At 36.4% G+C, this 17,879-nt stretch overlaps 1 protein-coding gene across 7 annotated transcripts; it reads right to left on the bottom strand.

The window, feature by feature from the left end:
• Nucleotides 1-121: 121 nt before the first annotated feature.
• On the bottom strand, nucleotides 122-17,765 carry UPL7 (ubiquitin-protein ligase 7). 7 transcript variants are annotated; one of them, XR_015979522.2, is made up of 15 exons: nucleotides 17,553-17,704; nucleotides 17,326-17,448; nucleotides 15,817-16,057; nucleotides 14,490-15,082; nucleotides 12,914-13,909; nucleotides 12,509-12,843; nucleotides 9,579-9,857; nucleotides 9,223-9,475; nucleotides 7,596-7,710; nucleotides 6,243-6,413; nucleotides 6,059-6,151; nucleotides 4,803-4,910; nucleotides 3,196-3,312; nucleotides 550-639; nucleotides 122-388 (listed from the first exon to the last, which is right to left on the bottom strand). XR_015979522.2 is itself a non-coding variant. In XM_088720908.2 (14 exons), exons 3-14 carry the CDS (start codon nucleotides 15,860-15,862, stop codon nucleotides 305-307), a joined length of 3,165 nt encoding a protein of 1,054 aa, XP_088577034.2. In that variant the 5' UTR covers nucleotides 15,863-15,912; nucleotides 17,326-17,448; nucleotides 17,553-17,765; the 3' UTR covers nucleotides 122-304. The 7 variants fall into 7 exon arrangements, 6 of the variants coding, with proteins under 6 accessions (XP_088577034.2, XP_008794042.3, XP_088577031.2 ...); XM_088720908.2 differs by lacking the exon at nucleotides 7,596-7,710 and having other exon boundaries at nucleotides 15,817-15,912; nucleotides 17,553-17,765; XM_008795820.6 differs by lacking the exon at nucleotides 7,596-7,710 and having other exon boundaries at nucleotides 17,553-17,765.
• Nucleotides 17,766-17,879: the final 114 nt, after the last annotated feature.

The raw sequence follows: 17,879 nt of genomic DNA on the forward strand, positions 1-17,879 counted from the left end.
TCACCAGGAGGAATATAAGTCCTAGATATTTACTGTGCCAAGGAAGAAAGGGTAGCAGGCTAAGAATGTCCGGTACCGTGATCAAGAGAACCAAACCAGTTAGGTCCTAGATGCAAAAATGTAATTTGAAACAAGCTTTTATAATAGCGAAATAATATACATTGACAATATACATAAACAAACACAGCTTGAATAGTTCTGTTAATATTCTTTACAGTAATGCACTCATATATCTTCTAACACAACAGCTAAATTTACATTTTATCAAGGAATATTGGAGATGCAAGTAGAAAATATCTGTACCTTAAGAAAGTTCAAATCCAGTGTTTGAACTGATTGCATAAAGTAGCTTGTTCCTCAAAGTACTTGATCTTTTGTATGTTGGAAGCTGATGGATTAAAACAAGCAATATCAAAAATATATTGACTTCAGAAGATAAACTAGTTATTAAATCCATAGATCCGTGCTTCAAAATAAATAATATATAAGCTACTAAATGGTAGCAATAGCAATTAGAAAGAGAAAGTTTAGGATGATTCTATTAATTACCTTGAGTGTGTTATAGCATGTGGAAGCTGAGGGAAGACGATCGACATCCTGCCCACCTATGGTGGCCCAAATAGGTACATCACATGCAACCTGAGCATACAATTCCAACATCAGCTACAATCTATGATGAATCCAACATAACAATTAAGAATGAATTACTACGCAAAGCATTTGATGATGAATTAGTAAATTGCTAAAGCTTTGCATGTACTATTGTATTATTTTCCTAAACATGTCGATCTACTGATTGATAGAAAAAAAACAAATATGTATCTGACAATCCATGGCTCGTCAAACCAGTCTAGATACAAGGAAATCGATCTAAAACTCCAAATCAGCTGATTTATTCAATCTCACTGCAACACTGAGTCACCAAAATGAAAAGATGATTATGAACCTGTCAAAAAAGACCTCATGACATCTTTGTATTGTCACAAGGATACATTCTATAAATTGAGGTTGGACTTGATAAACAGGGACAATCAGAAGTACTTGAGCTGTTGCCTTGTAAATGTCATGTTAAATGGTGCGCCAAGGAGGAAAACCGTTTTTTTTATTAAAAAAAAAAGACAGAATAAAAGAAAATAGCCCACTCTGTATCCACCGGATTAAAGTAACATGTAGCTTCTAAGATCATCCAAACATACAATTACATGAACTTTTTATAGTTCAAGTAGATGCAAACATGGGCTCCAGCACTATCCTTTGCCTTTACCATAGCAATTAGCCGGAGGCATTCATTGTAACTATAACTTAATATATGTGGGGAACGACTGTTAGTATCAATCTAAAGTTACCAACCAGGGCTCTAGCCCAGTAGTTCATACTCTGCTTCCAATGGGAGGTGGTGTTCACACGTATCTTCATATCTTGGTGCCCCTGGGGTTCTGAACAGGGTTAATACATGCCAGCTCCAAGTAAGGTGGTTGTTTGGTTTAAGTCTGGTTTAGGAGCAATTCAGCATGATTTGGGCATGGGCAGTTCAAGACTCGAGAGACTCAGTTCAAGAGCAATTCAGCATAATTTAGGCAGTTCAGTGCATGATTCAAGGTTGCGAGTGAAAAATTGGTACAAATGAACTAGCTTAAGCCTGCTTTAAGGTGGTTTGGCACATATGGTACCAATTTGGCCACTTCTATGGGACGTGCAGCAGGACATTGGCTACCCTCTGCTTTGTATCCCACTACGGGCTGGACAATTAATAAATAGGGCCAATAAAAAGTTTCTGTTATAATGAACATGGCGCATCATCACAAGAGTGGAAATATATAATTTCTTTCCAAATCTTTTTCTTTTTCCTTTTAGGGTGCAGTGTGGGGAGGTTGAAAAAAATAAACCCATACCAAACCATTTATCTCACATAGACTATCCAATTTGTCAACCAAATCAGCACTTCACTTGTCAACACATCTTAGCAAATGAAATGATAATAGGGAATTTAAGGTTGCATATCCAAATAATTTGAGAAAGTCAAGAGAGAAAATTTAAATGGAGAAGAAAATATGACAAATCCTAAATATGTTGATTCCTCCACTTCTGCCTTTGTTATATTTATCATTCTTTTAACAATTAATTGCACAGCACTCCTAATCATCTGAACCAATCCTTGATTAAGCCATAGCCTACTCCACAATTACCATTATCCTAAAGGTTCAGGTATAGATTTCAAGGATTTACACCCATGGTCACGCATCAGGTCAATGGGCCAAACCCATACCTACCCACATATTTGGTAGGTTTCGGTTAATCAAACCCCACCAAAGTATAAAAAAATTCTTAATTCAAACCCATTGATTTCGGTTGGTTTGGGTTGGTTGGCATGTCTAGGACAAAAATTGCTACCCTCTATATCTCTCTCTGATAAGATGTAAAATTCTGTTTTTGTCACTCTAATGAGCCTGGCATTTTATTTTGGTTCTAAATTGCAATATATCCTTTAGGGTTTCAACCACATATAAGTACAAGCTGTTAAGAAAGGAATAAAGTGCTGGTTCCCCCCCCCCCCCCCCCCAACAAAAAAAAAAAAACCCACCTTCCATTTATTTTTGGTTCCGTAAATCAGAAACAAAAGATTTTTTTGAAGTAAAAAGACTGCCTCGATAGTATTGATCAAAGTTATTTGAAGATTAAACTATGCCTCCAAGTGTTAGTTGCTTGTGAATTTAAAGGGGAAAAATTCACTTTGTTCCATCATTTCATTTGTTTTGGTTCATTCATGAACAACCAAATTGGCACAGAACGAGATATTTTTAAAAAAACAACTCTGAACCATCAAGTATAGCCATACTCAAAGGGACGCAAGCAATGCACAGGCAGCAGTAATCTAGCCTGAGAAAAAGCAAATAGTAGAATAAGATGGAATAATGTGAGCACAACAAATCTCTTGGCTTAAGAAATGCAACCATTACCTTGGTATTTTTCACAAAAATAATCACACTCCACATACAGCTTTAAGAAATAGAATGAACTGTGCAAGTTATTTGGTATTTTCCTAAGCAAGTTCTTTTAGTAGGTAAATCTTAGAATTCTTATAAGGCAAGACATTTAAAATAAAAAGTTCTTAGAAAAAAATATTGTAGTGTTTTAGCAGTTAAAGACACCAATAATACAGTCAAAATGCCATAGAAGGTCTAAACAAGACCAAACCTTATGAATCGTGAAAGAAGGCTGCAGATGCTTGAATCCAAGTAATGGTGCTCGGGAACAGCTTGTCACAAACTTAAGTAACATGCATCTTTCAATTGGTATGAATCCTTTGACAACCTGCAATTTTATATGTCAAGCATAAATCTGGATATGCCCATTAAAATTACAATCTTATGTCCAGGAATTTAGAGTTACTAAGATTATTAAGTTTGAAAAAAAAACTGCAATAAGGAATAAACCGCAATCAACATATTTCTTCCACCTATGCATAATGATATTTGTTTCATACTACCATGAATAATTAACATGTACCGTTCATTAAGCAACCTATTTATTGATCAACATGACAATCATTGATGCAGTATTCAGGTAAAGCACAGAAACATGTACTTCCATCTAAATTTTCTTTAACACATTACAATGTGGTCACCAGCAGGTTTATTAATATTCATCAGCAATGCACTACAAGACAGCAACTCACAATAACTCACTTGTACTAGATTCCATCAATATAATGTGCATCATTGAGTTATTTACCATATTTATGTTATTGTACATAAGATTTTAAAATATTATCCATCATGTTGCATGCATGTAGCCTCTCAAGGATATAATCATATCCATGGCCACTACAAGCCCGTGACTATTGAAGCGTTCCCCTGCATAAGATGGCAATATCATTCAAGTCAGGTATGGTTCCAGCATTCTTAGTTTAGCGGGTTCAGTTTCAATAGAGGTACTTTTGTTATTCAGAAGATTCTAACAAGTGCTTCAAAATCTTAATCCAGATTTCTGCAACCTGTTTCAGCTGCCTTCAATTAAGATATCCTGCATTCCTAAATATCTATGAATGCAAAGCTTGAATGGTTGACGATCAAGATCTTCCTCTTGGTTAAGCCCTTCAAAGCAATGATTGCTGACAATATGGTGTCTAACGTGGACCCAGCTTACCTCTTTGTATATTGCATGTCTACTTGTACAGCAGATATTTTCTCAAATAAGCATAATATGTAAGAACCTGCTTGAGGCACTGGAGAATACGATCCGGACTATCAGGCTAATCAATTACTAGAATACTTGCATTAGAAATAAAAGCAATAGAAACATGCTGTAGGAAACTATACATTTTCATGAGAGTGATGAGGCAAAAAATTTATGGAATAGATGCTGATAATTATGTTACGAACTGTTAGCTCATACAAAATCATACATAATGTATTTGTTAGGCAACAATATGAGAAATGCAGAAATAAACCTGTTTGGTATTGGCTATGAACACACAGACACACATCCTTACACATATACATACATACATACATACATATACATATACATGCATGATAATTATGTTACGAACTGTTAGCTCATACAAAATCATACAAAATGTATTTGTTAGGCAGAATGCAGAAATAAACCTGTTTGGTATTGGCTATGAACACACAGACACACATACTTACACATATACATACATACATACATACATATACATATACATGCATGCATGTATATGTATTTATATATGTACATAGATGCAAGTATCTGTATATATGTATATGGATATAGTACATATTGCTGTCATGAAGATATGGTTTGTATAGGACCAGTACCTCCCAGAAGAGCTTAACTGTACGACTTGAATCAGAATAACCACCAGTGTACTTAGTGTTGCTTCGCAAATCATCAACATCGAAGTCATGATTTCCACCTGAAAGCAGCTGCATGCAGCAATTAAAGATTAGAACACCATCAGAACAAAAGGTCTAAATTTCAAATTACTACAACACAATGTTGTCATTAGAAATTAATTCTAAATCAACACATAACAGTTATAATTTCCACTTGTAACATAAGGATATAAAGTGGATATGAATGTGACTAGGTAAGATGGTGTTAGCACAAGTACGTTAGAGTAAGCTCAAACTTTGCCCCAATAGAAGAATATTGTTATGGTGTCGGATGCTCAAACACCAAAAGGGTCTGACAACTGGAGCAATCAAGAGCAGTTGACTTATGCTGAAGGGTCTGTAGGGAATTCGAGACATGGGAAACATAAATGGAGCTGGAAGATGGTCTGAACTTTAATGCATATCCAAAGAATCAAATCCACATTAAGAATGAATGGTGAAGCATAAAGTCAGACTTGAATTAGAAGTCATGAAGCTTGCCGGTTATGCCAGATTTTGTCAATAACAGGCACATGCACAGATGGAAGTGCTTGCATGCTCACAAACAAGCATACAAATTTATACACATTACATGTCCGAAAGAACAAACGAGGATTACATTATTTCTCAAAGGCAAGCAGATTTCTTTGCACTTACAAAATTATTTAGCAGACTGTACATTTAAAGAATAACTTGCAATGCAAAATAGAAATCCAAGAAACAGGATTGATTAAAACAACTAAGAAACAAGAATTTGAGTAAAAGAATTGTGCAAATATTATTCAGAATAAATTACCTGAAGAGTGCTTGGTTTAAGTTAGGGGGAAAATGATATCGTTATTATCTCTTATCTCTTACAACAAGCTTAAAGTGGACATTTATTAAAAGTGAGTTTATGGGAGATGACATCCTATCTCAAAGTTAAGTGTTTTGACTTATAAATAAGAAACATTAACTTATCTTATAATACAACTGATGCATATACAAGCTAAGTCAATTCAGATAAATAGGTCAGTTGAACAGCTGTGCAGAACTTTAAAATTAGAATCCATCTTCCAAACATAAAAATTTTAAATCAGTTCAGTAAGAGGAGTCCTGAAGGAGCAGGGAAGTCTCATAATTCCATGAGTATATCCTGAGTCAACAAGAACTGCAATAGAAGGCACAAGAAATTTTATTACATCTCAAAGAAGAATTACCTGATTGAATTCATTTGCATTGAATAAGCTCAACCAAGATGGTGATATGAGATCAACCAAGCCTCTATAAAATGCATTTGCAAATGGAAGTATCTGCAGGCCAAAATTACAAGATCAATTTAATTTACATATACAATAGAATATAGATAATAACATACATATATACCAGAAATATATGACATACTTGGCGATTGAGTTTGTAGTCTGCCATTGCATGGACATACTGTAACTTGTTTTCATTTGTAACAGACACATTTTTACCACCAGGTTTAAGCTCAGTTACAACCCTGCTGCCACAGAGCTCTTCAGTAACCGTAAAATCTAAACACAGCTCCGCCACATCACCATCAAAATGCTGTTGACTAACAGGACATTAGGGAGGGGGAAAAATCTAATCCCAATTATAACATATGAATCCAACTACACTGGTGAGGTTATAACAGTAATCACATGAATTAAAAAATTTATAAGCCTAATTATCACCATTTTTTTTCCAATGTCACTACTCTAGTGAAATTGTTTTGAGAGAAAGATAAGGCAAAACCTAAGCAACTTTCGTTAAGAAAATGAAAGGTGCACTACTTTTGCACAATTCATCTTAAGAAGCTCTACCCACAATATTATGGCATTGATCTTAACCATAACGTAATCATAAGTAGAGATACAATTTCATCACATTGATAGCACGAAACAAGTTGAATAATAATAAACACCCAAGCCCCAAATTCAGAAAATATCAAATTGTATTCATATATCGAAGAATATCAAGTATGCTTCCTTTATTTCTGAACTGAGTCAGACAAAGCTGAAGTTCAGAAAACCTCCTACCTTTCATTGAAAAGAAAACCTAAATATCTTGCATAAACTGGCTGACAAGATGTGTGCATGCATGCACATATGCCCGTCCACCTGCTTGCACACATACATAGCAACACAAGGTGCAAAGAGAGGAATTCACCCTCACTGCATAATTCAGTGCTGGCGGTTGAAAAATTGAAATCTAATCTGTTGGATGTGATCCAAAAGGCTTAAAATGCCTATGCATAAAAAACTATTTTCATAAAGCCCTAGCCCATGCATCACACTGTCCTGAATTAACACACCATATCATGCCATTAGAACTACATATTTGGGAGGACTTGAAGCATTGGGCAGGAGGTTCCCAGAATGTATGATTCTTCTACACGAGCATTTACGAAATGCAGTTCAAATCCAAAAGTTTAGATTTTTCATTTTGCAACTTCATTTATTGAATCTATTGGGAGTATAAGGTCTTTTTGTTATGTGCTGGTATGATAACTGCAATACACACATACAAACACAACATGAATGTCAATCAAGTGTCCAGGTGCTGAGATGCATTGAACAGGCAACCCTATATGAACACAAGGCAACCAATATCAATATTAATATATATAGTAACTTGTCGGTGCTGTGTTAACGGGTATGAAACACTACTACATTGACACATGTACACATCTTGATGCCAGGACAGCAAAACAAATGCAAAAACCATGTAACAGTATGGAGGCCTTACCAGTATCAGTACCTTCCTGGTATGATCTATGGTCTGTTTGGACTAGTACACATCCATACTCAATCCTTGCCATATATACCATGTGCACTTAATTATACATGGCTGCATCTACATTCTGTAAGGTTATTAATAATAACAATATCTAGCTGAAATTGTACATGAAAATATCTTTTGCAACAAAATTGACTAACTGTTATATGAAAAGGATCATTCAATTATGTTTAGCAGTTGTAATTCCTAAAGGAGTGTCATGGACTCTTCAAGTCAACAATTAAATCATTACATATTGTGCTGGTACCAATCAAGGGTCAGCATGGTATGCATCTCAAGCCAACACATGGAAGAACCAGCAAGAAAAATACACAAGTCAATAAAAGATTTTGCACTCAGAATTTAATTTACACTACCCTTTTTTTGAACATGAACTGGTTTTAGTTGCTTTATTCTTCTCCAAAAAAAAAGGTTCCTTCTAGTTTTATGCCCACGAGACCTTTCCAACTATACCGAGTGCCTTCATATTTTTGATGATTTGTACTACCATCATTTGCATGAGGTGCATGTGGACTTATGGAACATTGTCTATTGAGTATTAGAAATGGAATCTTTTTTATTGCATAGGCCATTTAGTAACGTAACATGCCAATGTATATTTGGGACCTGCCTTGCACCCAAGGAGCCTGCCCTGGCATCAACCATCCCTAAACTCCTTGACTCACTCAGTTGCCACATACCCCGCAAATGTTTTGTGGAAAACTGAATCACACAAAATCAATTAATATTGATCCCATCCTTTCATGGTTTAAGAAGATAACCTAAGTTTATTACATAGGCCTCCTACCGATGGCACACTATAAGGTGTAAGGCATTGCCTTAAATGATCCTAATGTCTATCTCTCCCTAATTTGAGCCTCAAGGTGTTTTTCTAAAGAGTCTAAAGGAGTTAGGGAATTTAAGCCTCAAGTAAGATTTCTTTTTTTACCAATGGTATGTTTATTCTGTACCTATGTTTATTCTGTATCAACTCCCAGAAGATCTTTCCTAACATATCATAAACTCATAATTTTCATAGGGTCAGAATTGTCGGATTTGAATGTACTAATATTTAAGTCTTGGTGCCGTTCCCCATATCGGTATCTTACTGGCATGATATAGTGCGATTGGAGAGAACGCAGCAAATACTACCATGCATTGATGCGGGGGAGCATATCAAGCCCTCTAACTATACCATTATTGTAAGCTCCTGGAATCTCATTCAAAAAGGCTAATCAGAAGTACCTCCAAGATCTTGCCAACGCACAATCGTTGTGGGAATAAACACATGCTGGCAAAGGTCCTCAAAAGTACCCTGTTGTATTGTTATGGTATGCACCGAATAGTCCAGAATGGTACAATACTCGAAATGCTGCTATTCATCATGGTTGGAATGATTTCTTAGGTACAACATAAGTTCTTAGAGGCATGCAACCAAGAAGTACAATAACCCCATTCCATATTGTAATTCTAAAACATGAGTAGATATCAAAATCTAATGAAATGTAAACATATGAAATACAAGGCTTTTATTAGAAATCAACAAAGAGCAACAAAATGAACTTCAAAAATATAAATACTACAACCATGAGCTTACCTTTACATACATAAGACTCCTGTACAGTTCAGGATCTAGTGTTGATAATTCATCAAGAAAGCTATAGCGACCCAACAGCTTCTGCACAAAGACTGGTGAAAAGGAATAGTCTAGTAAAATCCCTTCATAAAGAGCTTTTCCAACCACTCTTCCAAGGAATTCAATCATCTCAACGCCGTTGCCTAGCAATCTGGCAGACATATTAGGAATTAAATTGTTCTCTGATGTAGAGGTCTGAGAGAAAAATCCATACCTGTGTTCACATAATATGTCAAGTAATTTTTTATTATGTACAGGTAAATGAGTTACTTGAAAGAAAATGGATTCCTACATGAAGAAACAGCATTTAGACTTACTGAGGGTCAAAGGCAGCCTTTGACAAATCAGTTAAGAACTCCTTTGACAGACCTCCATAATCTAGACCAGCTTCAGGAAGACCACATTCACTGATAAATGACACATTAATGCATGACTTTAACCTTGATCCAAGAAAATTCAATTGTCTATATCCGTCTTCAATAATGTGGTTTCGACGAACAACTATCTCAATTGACCCTGAACCTGATCCAGACACCTCACCGGCCACTCTTCTAGAGACTTTGTCCATCTTAATAAATTCCCTAAACATTTGAACTCTGCAAAGGGACTATAAATGTAAATGAACCATTATCATGAAATATTAGTGGCAAAAGCACAGATCTGGAAATTACAACTTCAAAAAGGCTCTATTTAATGTTGTCAATAAAGTGATATTGTAAAGCAGGTCAATTTGATTCAATCATTTCAGAGCTAAAAACAAGGTAGCAGCAATGATTAGATATCTGCTTAGCAAAGGAAAGATGCATTAGAGTCTAAGAACTTTACAGGACCGAACTTGAGTTTAAGATATGATGATTAAGTACAACAATACAAATTTACAACTAATGACAGCGACAATCATGGAATACTAGTTCACAGTGATGGCTTTTCACATCTGTCTAGAGGTATCATGCTTCCCATATGATACATAAGTCACATCTAACTCACAAACAAACAACGTGACTTCTTTATCCCTTTATACTTGTTCACAAATTATTTGCATCCTTTTTAAGTCCGCAGCAGTCTCCATTATCTATCAAGCAACAATCATTCAGAACTTTGTGGACCACTTTGGCCACCCTAGGTTGATCTAGATAGGGTTTTGGAGTAAGAGTAGACATCCATTTTGGCAAGCCAAGCATCAAAATAAAGCTCTCAGCAAGTATTATGAAAGTGCAGTGACTCCCTAAAGGGTTCATCACACAAAATAAACTAGGGACTATGATGACATCTGGGCCTTTAAACTGGCCGATCAAAGTAAAGTTTTCTTTTCAAGGAAAACATCGATCTCACAATCTGGGAAGAATTAGGTGAAATGGTTTTGATATAAAAAGTCGAGATCTAGCTCCATGGAGATTTTATATTTTTGTGATTATTTGTACTGGTCATAGGGATTTTGGAAAAGATGCAACATCTTCTAACTATAAGAGAAATCCGACCTGGATTTTGTAAGGACAGACCTCACTAGTATAAATAAAGGGATTGTAATCAGCTTTTTGCAATTCTCCTGTTTTTTTAGAGTTCATACATGAGCAGATTGAAAAATTTGCTTCATTCTCTCTCCAATCGGGTCAGGAACATGGAGGAGAAGATAGTTTTTCAGCACCCTGGCCAGCATCATGCAGTAGACCTTGTAATTTTTAGTATAAGATAATAATCTTTTTCCTTTTTCCGGTAATAGGTTATAAGGTAAGAATTGAGAAACATGCCCATAGGTTGTTAGTAAGCAACACATGAGTTCCATGCCCTTAGTTAGAATTGCATTCACTTCAAGACTTTGGCCTTAATAAATTACGCTCCATTCTTACCTCATCAATTTATCACCTTAATGTATCCTACTCTAATTTTTGTTGAGATATTTCTCAAATATACTTCAGTTCTTATTTTTCCTTTTCAAGAAACACATCTCCAACTCCTATTAGATTCAAGAGAGAAGGAAAAAAGTAAAAGAACAAAAAAACACTAGGTACATAGAATAACTTGACCGGTTATTTGAGTGATGCCATATATGTCCATAAAATCCCACATTCCTACTGCCCACACATACTAACTTCATTTGACTAGAAAAATTAGCAATCAGGTAAAGTTAAGTCTTAGTATGGAATATTAAACCCTCCATAGAAAACAATAGATCAAGAGGTCTTCTACATATCGATAACAAGTCTACGTTTTGGATATTCAGGATGTCAGGTCGGTCAGATTACTATGTGGAGGTATTGAATAAGGATATTCATACAAAATGCTACAAGCACATCACAAGCACCTCTACATAATGAAAACACAAAGTCATCAATGATCAACAATGGTAAGATCTTTCGAAGGTGGCTTTCTTAAAGGTTTCTGTGAACAAATGACTTCAAGCAAACTGTCCCAATTTCTCGCAAGGTTCTATGCTTTTAGTTTTAGGCTTACAACTAACTTGCACGGCAAGATATTCCTCATTTTATGGTTCAAGTTAGAGCAAGTGCAGCTACCCTAACAGCTGTTTAATAACTAGAAATTGTAAGTATGAAAACTACCATGAAATGAATCCAAAATGCAGATTCAGTACAGTTAATCTTACTAGTCACATGCAAATTAAATAGTCATAACTAGAGTGGTTATATGTGTAACATATGAATACTGGCTAAAATGATCACAACTAATATACGTATATGTTACATATCTGGTTGAGACTAAATCCTAGTGCACCTATAAACCTAGGCATTTTTGTTGTCGTGGTTAGATTCATAACTTTTAGTATCCAACCAGAGCCAATCCTAGGGTTCAAGTTGCAGAAGGGGCAACCTCTAAGAATGGCTGCGTGGAGAAAAAAAGTAGGGGCTACAGACCAACTTGTGGAAACGGCTACCCAGTGATCATAGTGCATCACCATATGGAAAGGCCACTTGATTGTTTAAGATTGAAGCTATCACATGGAAAGGGCCTCCCAAACTAGAGTAGACCACTTAGCACACAGATGGCGGACATGGTTATCAGATACTTACTTGATCAAGGCCTATGACTGATACACCTCTAACATCTAGGCAGTTTTGGTGTAGTAGTTAGAGTCCTAGCACCATATGCATAATAACAAACAAATACTAGATGATTTTAAATGCTGCTTCGAGGGTACTTTATGCAAAAAAAACAATCTGCCATAATTATGAAAAGTTTTATGCGTATTTCAGTACATATTAAAAAGTAATTAGAACTTTTTTCGTGATACCTTTCCTCAAATGGATATACATGTGGCACAGTTGTGAGTAGAGAGCTCATGCTTGGGATGGTTGAAGGATCGCCGCACTGCAAATTTATAAATGCAGCTTCGTGAGATCTAGCAGCTGCTGCAATTGGAATGCGACCTTTTCTCGCAGGTCCTAGCCACAGAGAAGAAGGGCAGAATCTGTGCCTGCAATCCCTTTCATAAAGCAAATGAAGGCATCTGACTGCTACATCTGTTACAATTTTATTGCTGGGTCCTCCATTATTAATAAAGGAATTGTATACAAATGTGTTAAGCACTGACACAATTCTTCTCTGCTGCTGAAGTGTAAATGGAACCTAGTTGATAAAAGAAAATGATTAGAATCTGTTGAAAAAATCACCTACCAGGAAGCTCGTATCATAATACCTGTTTTTCATAGAACTCTATGTCGTCAAGAACCAACAGCAGGTGCGCATATGTAGCACAAAACAGATGCAACATACACGATAAGTCCTTCGAAATACCTTGAGGTCCTCGCCTCATAGCTTCAACATCCCATAAATCATGAACATCCTCATTGACCTGATCAGGACTAAGAGGACCGTCATTTGAGTCGGTATATTTCCCATCGGTTGATCTTCCAGAAATCTTCTGCAGCACATTCACCCACTTGCTTCCAGCATCCTTCATGTTCCGCCTTTGCCTTGTATCGTAGATTGCTTCATTGCAATTCCCAACATTAGCATCTTTTGTATCCTTGCAAAATTTGACTTCATGGGACAAGTGGCCAGTTTCGCCAAAGATGGAAACTTCTAATATTTCCCATAGTTCCACAAGAAAGCCAGGAGTGAAGGAAAGTATATTAAGAATAGGCAATGAGCCAAGAAAAGGGTTCAAAAAGGAAAATATTCTAAGCATGAAATAATACAAATATATGACATTTAGTAGCTTGAAGTTCCCCAAGTATTCTGAGCTCTGATTTGCAGCACAAGTCTCTGCAACTTGAGTTGGAATATTCTTCTTCACCATGATCAGAAGATTCCTTAGGTGCCACTGCTGGTGCACAGGTTTAAGAAGGTCTATGTATGAAGACTTCATGTTGTTGCTATTATCTGAATCAACAGCTTCAGAAGAATAATCTGTTGCCAATAATTCATCACTATGTTTTCTCAGCAAACCTACATTGCTCTCAAGCCAATTTAGAAGATTCTCTGAAAAAATATTGACGGCTTGAACATACAATCTACAATCTAGGCCTTGGATGAAGTGCCCGGTAGCACAAGAATCATCACTATACTCCGTTGCTAAGTTTATAATGTTTGCAAGAGCCCACCCAAAGCAAGGTATTGCTTCAGCACAAGGACCAGAATTTTCTGACTGCTCTAATTTTAATATTTGATCAAAGATTTTATCCCTGGAAATCTGCCACCACCTGCCAAAGTTTAATCAGTTCCAAGACCTTTGAAACATAATTTTGAAGAAGAAAATGTTAGCAGCAAGATCTAAGTATTATCATCAATATGCCTTCCATAAAATTATATAAATTATAGAAATCCTTGAGAGATGCAATATATAAAAGTCACATATGAGCCCCATCTTAACATAACACAAGCCTAGTCCTCCCCAGATGCAAACCAGCTAATATAAAGTTTCCATTGCCAAGTCCAGAAATGGCATGCCTACAGGCTCCGCGTAGTTTGCAAAAGTAAAGAAGGCATATTTATGAAGTGCCAAAGCTGAGGTAAGCATGACATAGAAAGCAGAAAGATGTAATCAAGATCATCAAACACAGATATACTGTTTGATTTCGGTTGATCTGAACCCTCTGCCCTCTCCAAAAAGAGAAAAACTATGGAAATAACTAGCTAGCTATCTGAGGATTGGAACTTTAGGGGTTTAAGTGCCTCTTTTCACTAAACAATCAGGGTTTTACTATATAACTGTAAAATTCACAAGGAAAAAATTTTTAGAGTCGTATATATCAGAAATTGGTGACCCTTACCAGTAAATTGTCAAGGCATGGTAGCAGAGCAGATTCATGCTTGAGAGCAGGTAAGAGAAGAGATGGTAGACACTGAGTGAGATACGGAACTGTCAGTATGAATACACAGTACTGTTTAGAAGCATCATTCACATTGGAAATATCAGTATCATTTACATCTAGCCTCTTAGAATGAAAAGAGCGCAAAGCTAAAGTTATTGCACTTGCAGTAATCACAAAACAATCCTCTGTGGACACAATAGTCTTCTTTCCTGAGGCAATTTGAGAGCCAAGTCTCATGATGTATTTCCTAATACAGCTGTACATAGCACTTTTTCTTGTTGCCATAAATCCAATTAATCTCTTCACAGCAATATCAGCATCTCTGTTGTCATCACTTTTCAAACTCTTCCAACTTTTTAGATCAGACAAGGAAATACTTAAACGCATTGCAAGCACAGTAAGTGGAACCATGTTTTCATTTCCATGACAGGTGATGTCACACTCAGCAAGAATGAATGAGCATAATGAAATCAGCTTCTGTGCTTGATAAAGCCATGTGGATTTTTCCTCATGTGTACCTACAGCCAAAGAACAGAAGTTTTTCTCTGCATCTGCAAATTAAAAAGGATAAAGGTCAGCAAAAATATTCATTATAATAATATGAAATGGAAAAAACTAATGACTGCTGTAAAGAATATATTCTTTTCCATTTGAAAATAACAGTATTTGGAGACAAGCTAGGCAATGATTTTACATTTGGTCGTATTAACTTTCACGCATTAACATAATTTAGAATTATAATAGTCCACAGAGTTCATGTCTCTTATAACCATCCATGAAGTCAATTGTCATTACCAGCTATTGGCGTTTCATCTCATTTTCACAACTAAACATGCATATGGTGCCTCGATTCTCTACCATTTTTCTAAAAAGTACTGGATATAATATCCCCAAAGGAGTGTGTATCACTCATCCCCCTCCTTTGTTCCTTTTAATTCTTCACAAATATGCTATTGTAAAGTCTTCAGTTTGTTGTCAGCAGACTCATGATATATCAGCCAAAAAGTAGCATGCATATCAAGTCTGACAGGAAATTTTGTGCATATTTTATCAACATTTGTTTTTTTTAATATTCTGCAAAATCGGATACTGCACCATCCAATGAACCCAATACAATACCAACATCCCTTTCTCAATAAGTAATAATTGCAAAGTAAACAAGCTTGTTTTGTATACAGTAAGTGCTACCCCAGGTATGTACATAGATGACACAAAATGCGAAGCATCAGCTTGAAAAATAGAGAGGGAAAAGCAGTCATGAGAAAACAGTGATAAGATGGCATACCAGCTGAGTTTATACTTTGTAGGAGAATTTTGAAACATGTCGACATACACTTCACATTTGTGAATTGAAGTTTTTGATGCAAAGTTGATGACCTAGCTGCAAAGAAAAGAAAGGGTCTCAATAGGTTCTTGGAAATCCATCCACTAGTCATTTCATTGTTGTGCTGATCAGTTAAAGTTTCCCATTCTCTTTGAAGCTGTTCTGAAACCTTTTTAATTGCATTATACCGCCTCCAGACTCGCTGAATGTGAAAGAAAGGAATGAAAGCCTCATGTTAGAACACTTGGCTTCAGAATCAACTGAACATAAGTAACCGGATCCTTACAATCTGAAGTGAAAAGAAAGCAGAGGAAACATATGCAACACCATCTTATATGTATATGTATATATATATACACCCGTTTGGTATCTGAATAGATTATTGAAAAAAAAAAGAATCAAATGGGATATATTACATATGCTAGGATCATAAACATTATGAGAGAAAAATCATGTGGAATATGGCAGAAAGGTGGTTGCTTAAGTCCCAGCAACCTAGCTCTACCATGAAGAGAACTGTTTGTGCTATCAAGTTGATCTAAATCCATAACAAGAATTAGAAGGTATTCCAAATCGATTATGCTGTATTTGATGCTCAATAATGACATTGATAATGCTGTCTTAGATGCTCAATAATGACGAGCACACGTAGTGCTAATTTGTTTATATGGAGGGCTAGTAGATCAATTTTTTATTTATAATTGTGCTTGTTATGTTGTGGTTATAAAATCTTCACAAAGAACCAAAACTTTCCAACCGAAACAGCCAACTGGTCAGGCTACATAATGGCCACTATCAAATGGTTTTTGGCAACTTTGGTTCAATGCTTCAATTACATCTTAACTAGAAGGATCAGAAGCAAAGCCATTTTTTTCTTCTTTCTTATTAAGCATCCCGAGAAAACGTGGAAACTTGTTATTCTGAACCAGCTGAGATAACCGATGACACAGGTATCCCTTGTTTGACTCCACTATCCGTCTGAAATCTCAAAAAACAATATTTTCTCGTTTTTTTAAAAAAATATTTCTTTTTTAGGGGAGAAAAAAAACAACAGAAATATATCAACAAGTTTCTTGAATGCATTTGCGCAAATTTTATCAACATTTTCTTATCAAATCCCTCAGCATGTGATCTTTAACCACTTAAAAATATGACCTACCCTTTATCTTGAGGTTTTAGGACTCAACAGCCACAATTCGCATAAAATTTCCAAATTCTTCCCAAATTCCAAATAACAGAATCTCAGTACCGAGTCAGTTTGAAAGAAATCTTATTTTTATCAATACATGGATAAAAAGAACCGCATCCATAGCTGTGGTTACCCAACGATACCCAGGTTAAATATTTCAATATCAAGAACATGAAGGGGGTGGGAAATTCGTTAATTTTAATTTTTTTTTTTAACTATCAAAGAGAAGAAATAAAGATAGAAAAAGAGATGAATAAGGTGAGGGAGAAATGGGGAGGTACCTGGACGAAAAGGGCGGCGGCGGAGGCGCGGCGATTGTAGATGCGGAGCTCCCTCTCCTGGGAGACCTTCTCGAGGAGGGCATCCCGCGTGATCTCTTTGGCGCTCGCGCCCCTCAACGAGACCTAGGAAGCCAGCGGAGAAGATCAAAGATGGATTTTTTTCCCCTTTTTTTCCAAGAAAGATAGCGGAATCGGAGGAGAAATAGAGGGAATATTGAGAGGAATACCTGGCGTTGTTTCGGAGGCACAGACATTAGGGATTGTTAGAGCCGGACCTGACGGTCGTCGCCGGCGGGGAGAACCAAAGACGTCGACTTCCCCCCTTCCCCCCCCCCCCCCCCCCACACCTCCCTTCGTCTCTCTCTCTCTCCCCCAATTTGGAAAAGTCTTTTATTTTGGCCAGGGATGATCCCAAAGGCTAAAATTTCATTGGGGTGCCCCGGGTCACGGTAGAAACTAGAAAGGTAAAGACGGAAAAAGGATATGTATGGAGTCGGCAATTAGAATCCCGTGATTTAATATCTTCTGTCCGCTTGCTCATAAAGATAGCGTCT

This window comes from Phoenix dactylifera, chromosome 1, assembly GCF_051530095.1.
Source record: "Phoenix dactylifera cultivar Ajwa chromosome 1, Ajwa_hap1_PhDact_Kaust_v1.1, whole genome shotgun sequence".
In the NCBI taxonomy this organism is placed as follows: domain Eukaryota; kingdom Viridiplantae; phylum Streptophyta; class Magnoliopsida; order Arecales; family Arecaceae; genus Phoenix; species Phoenix dactylifera.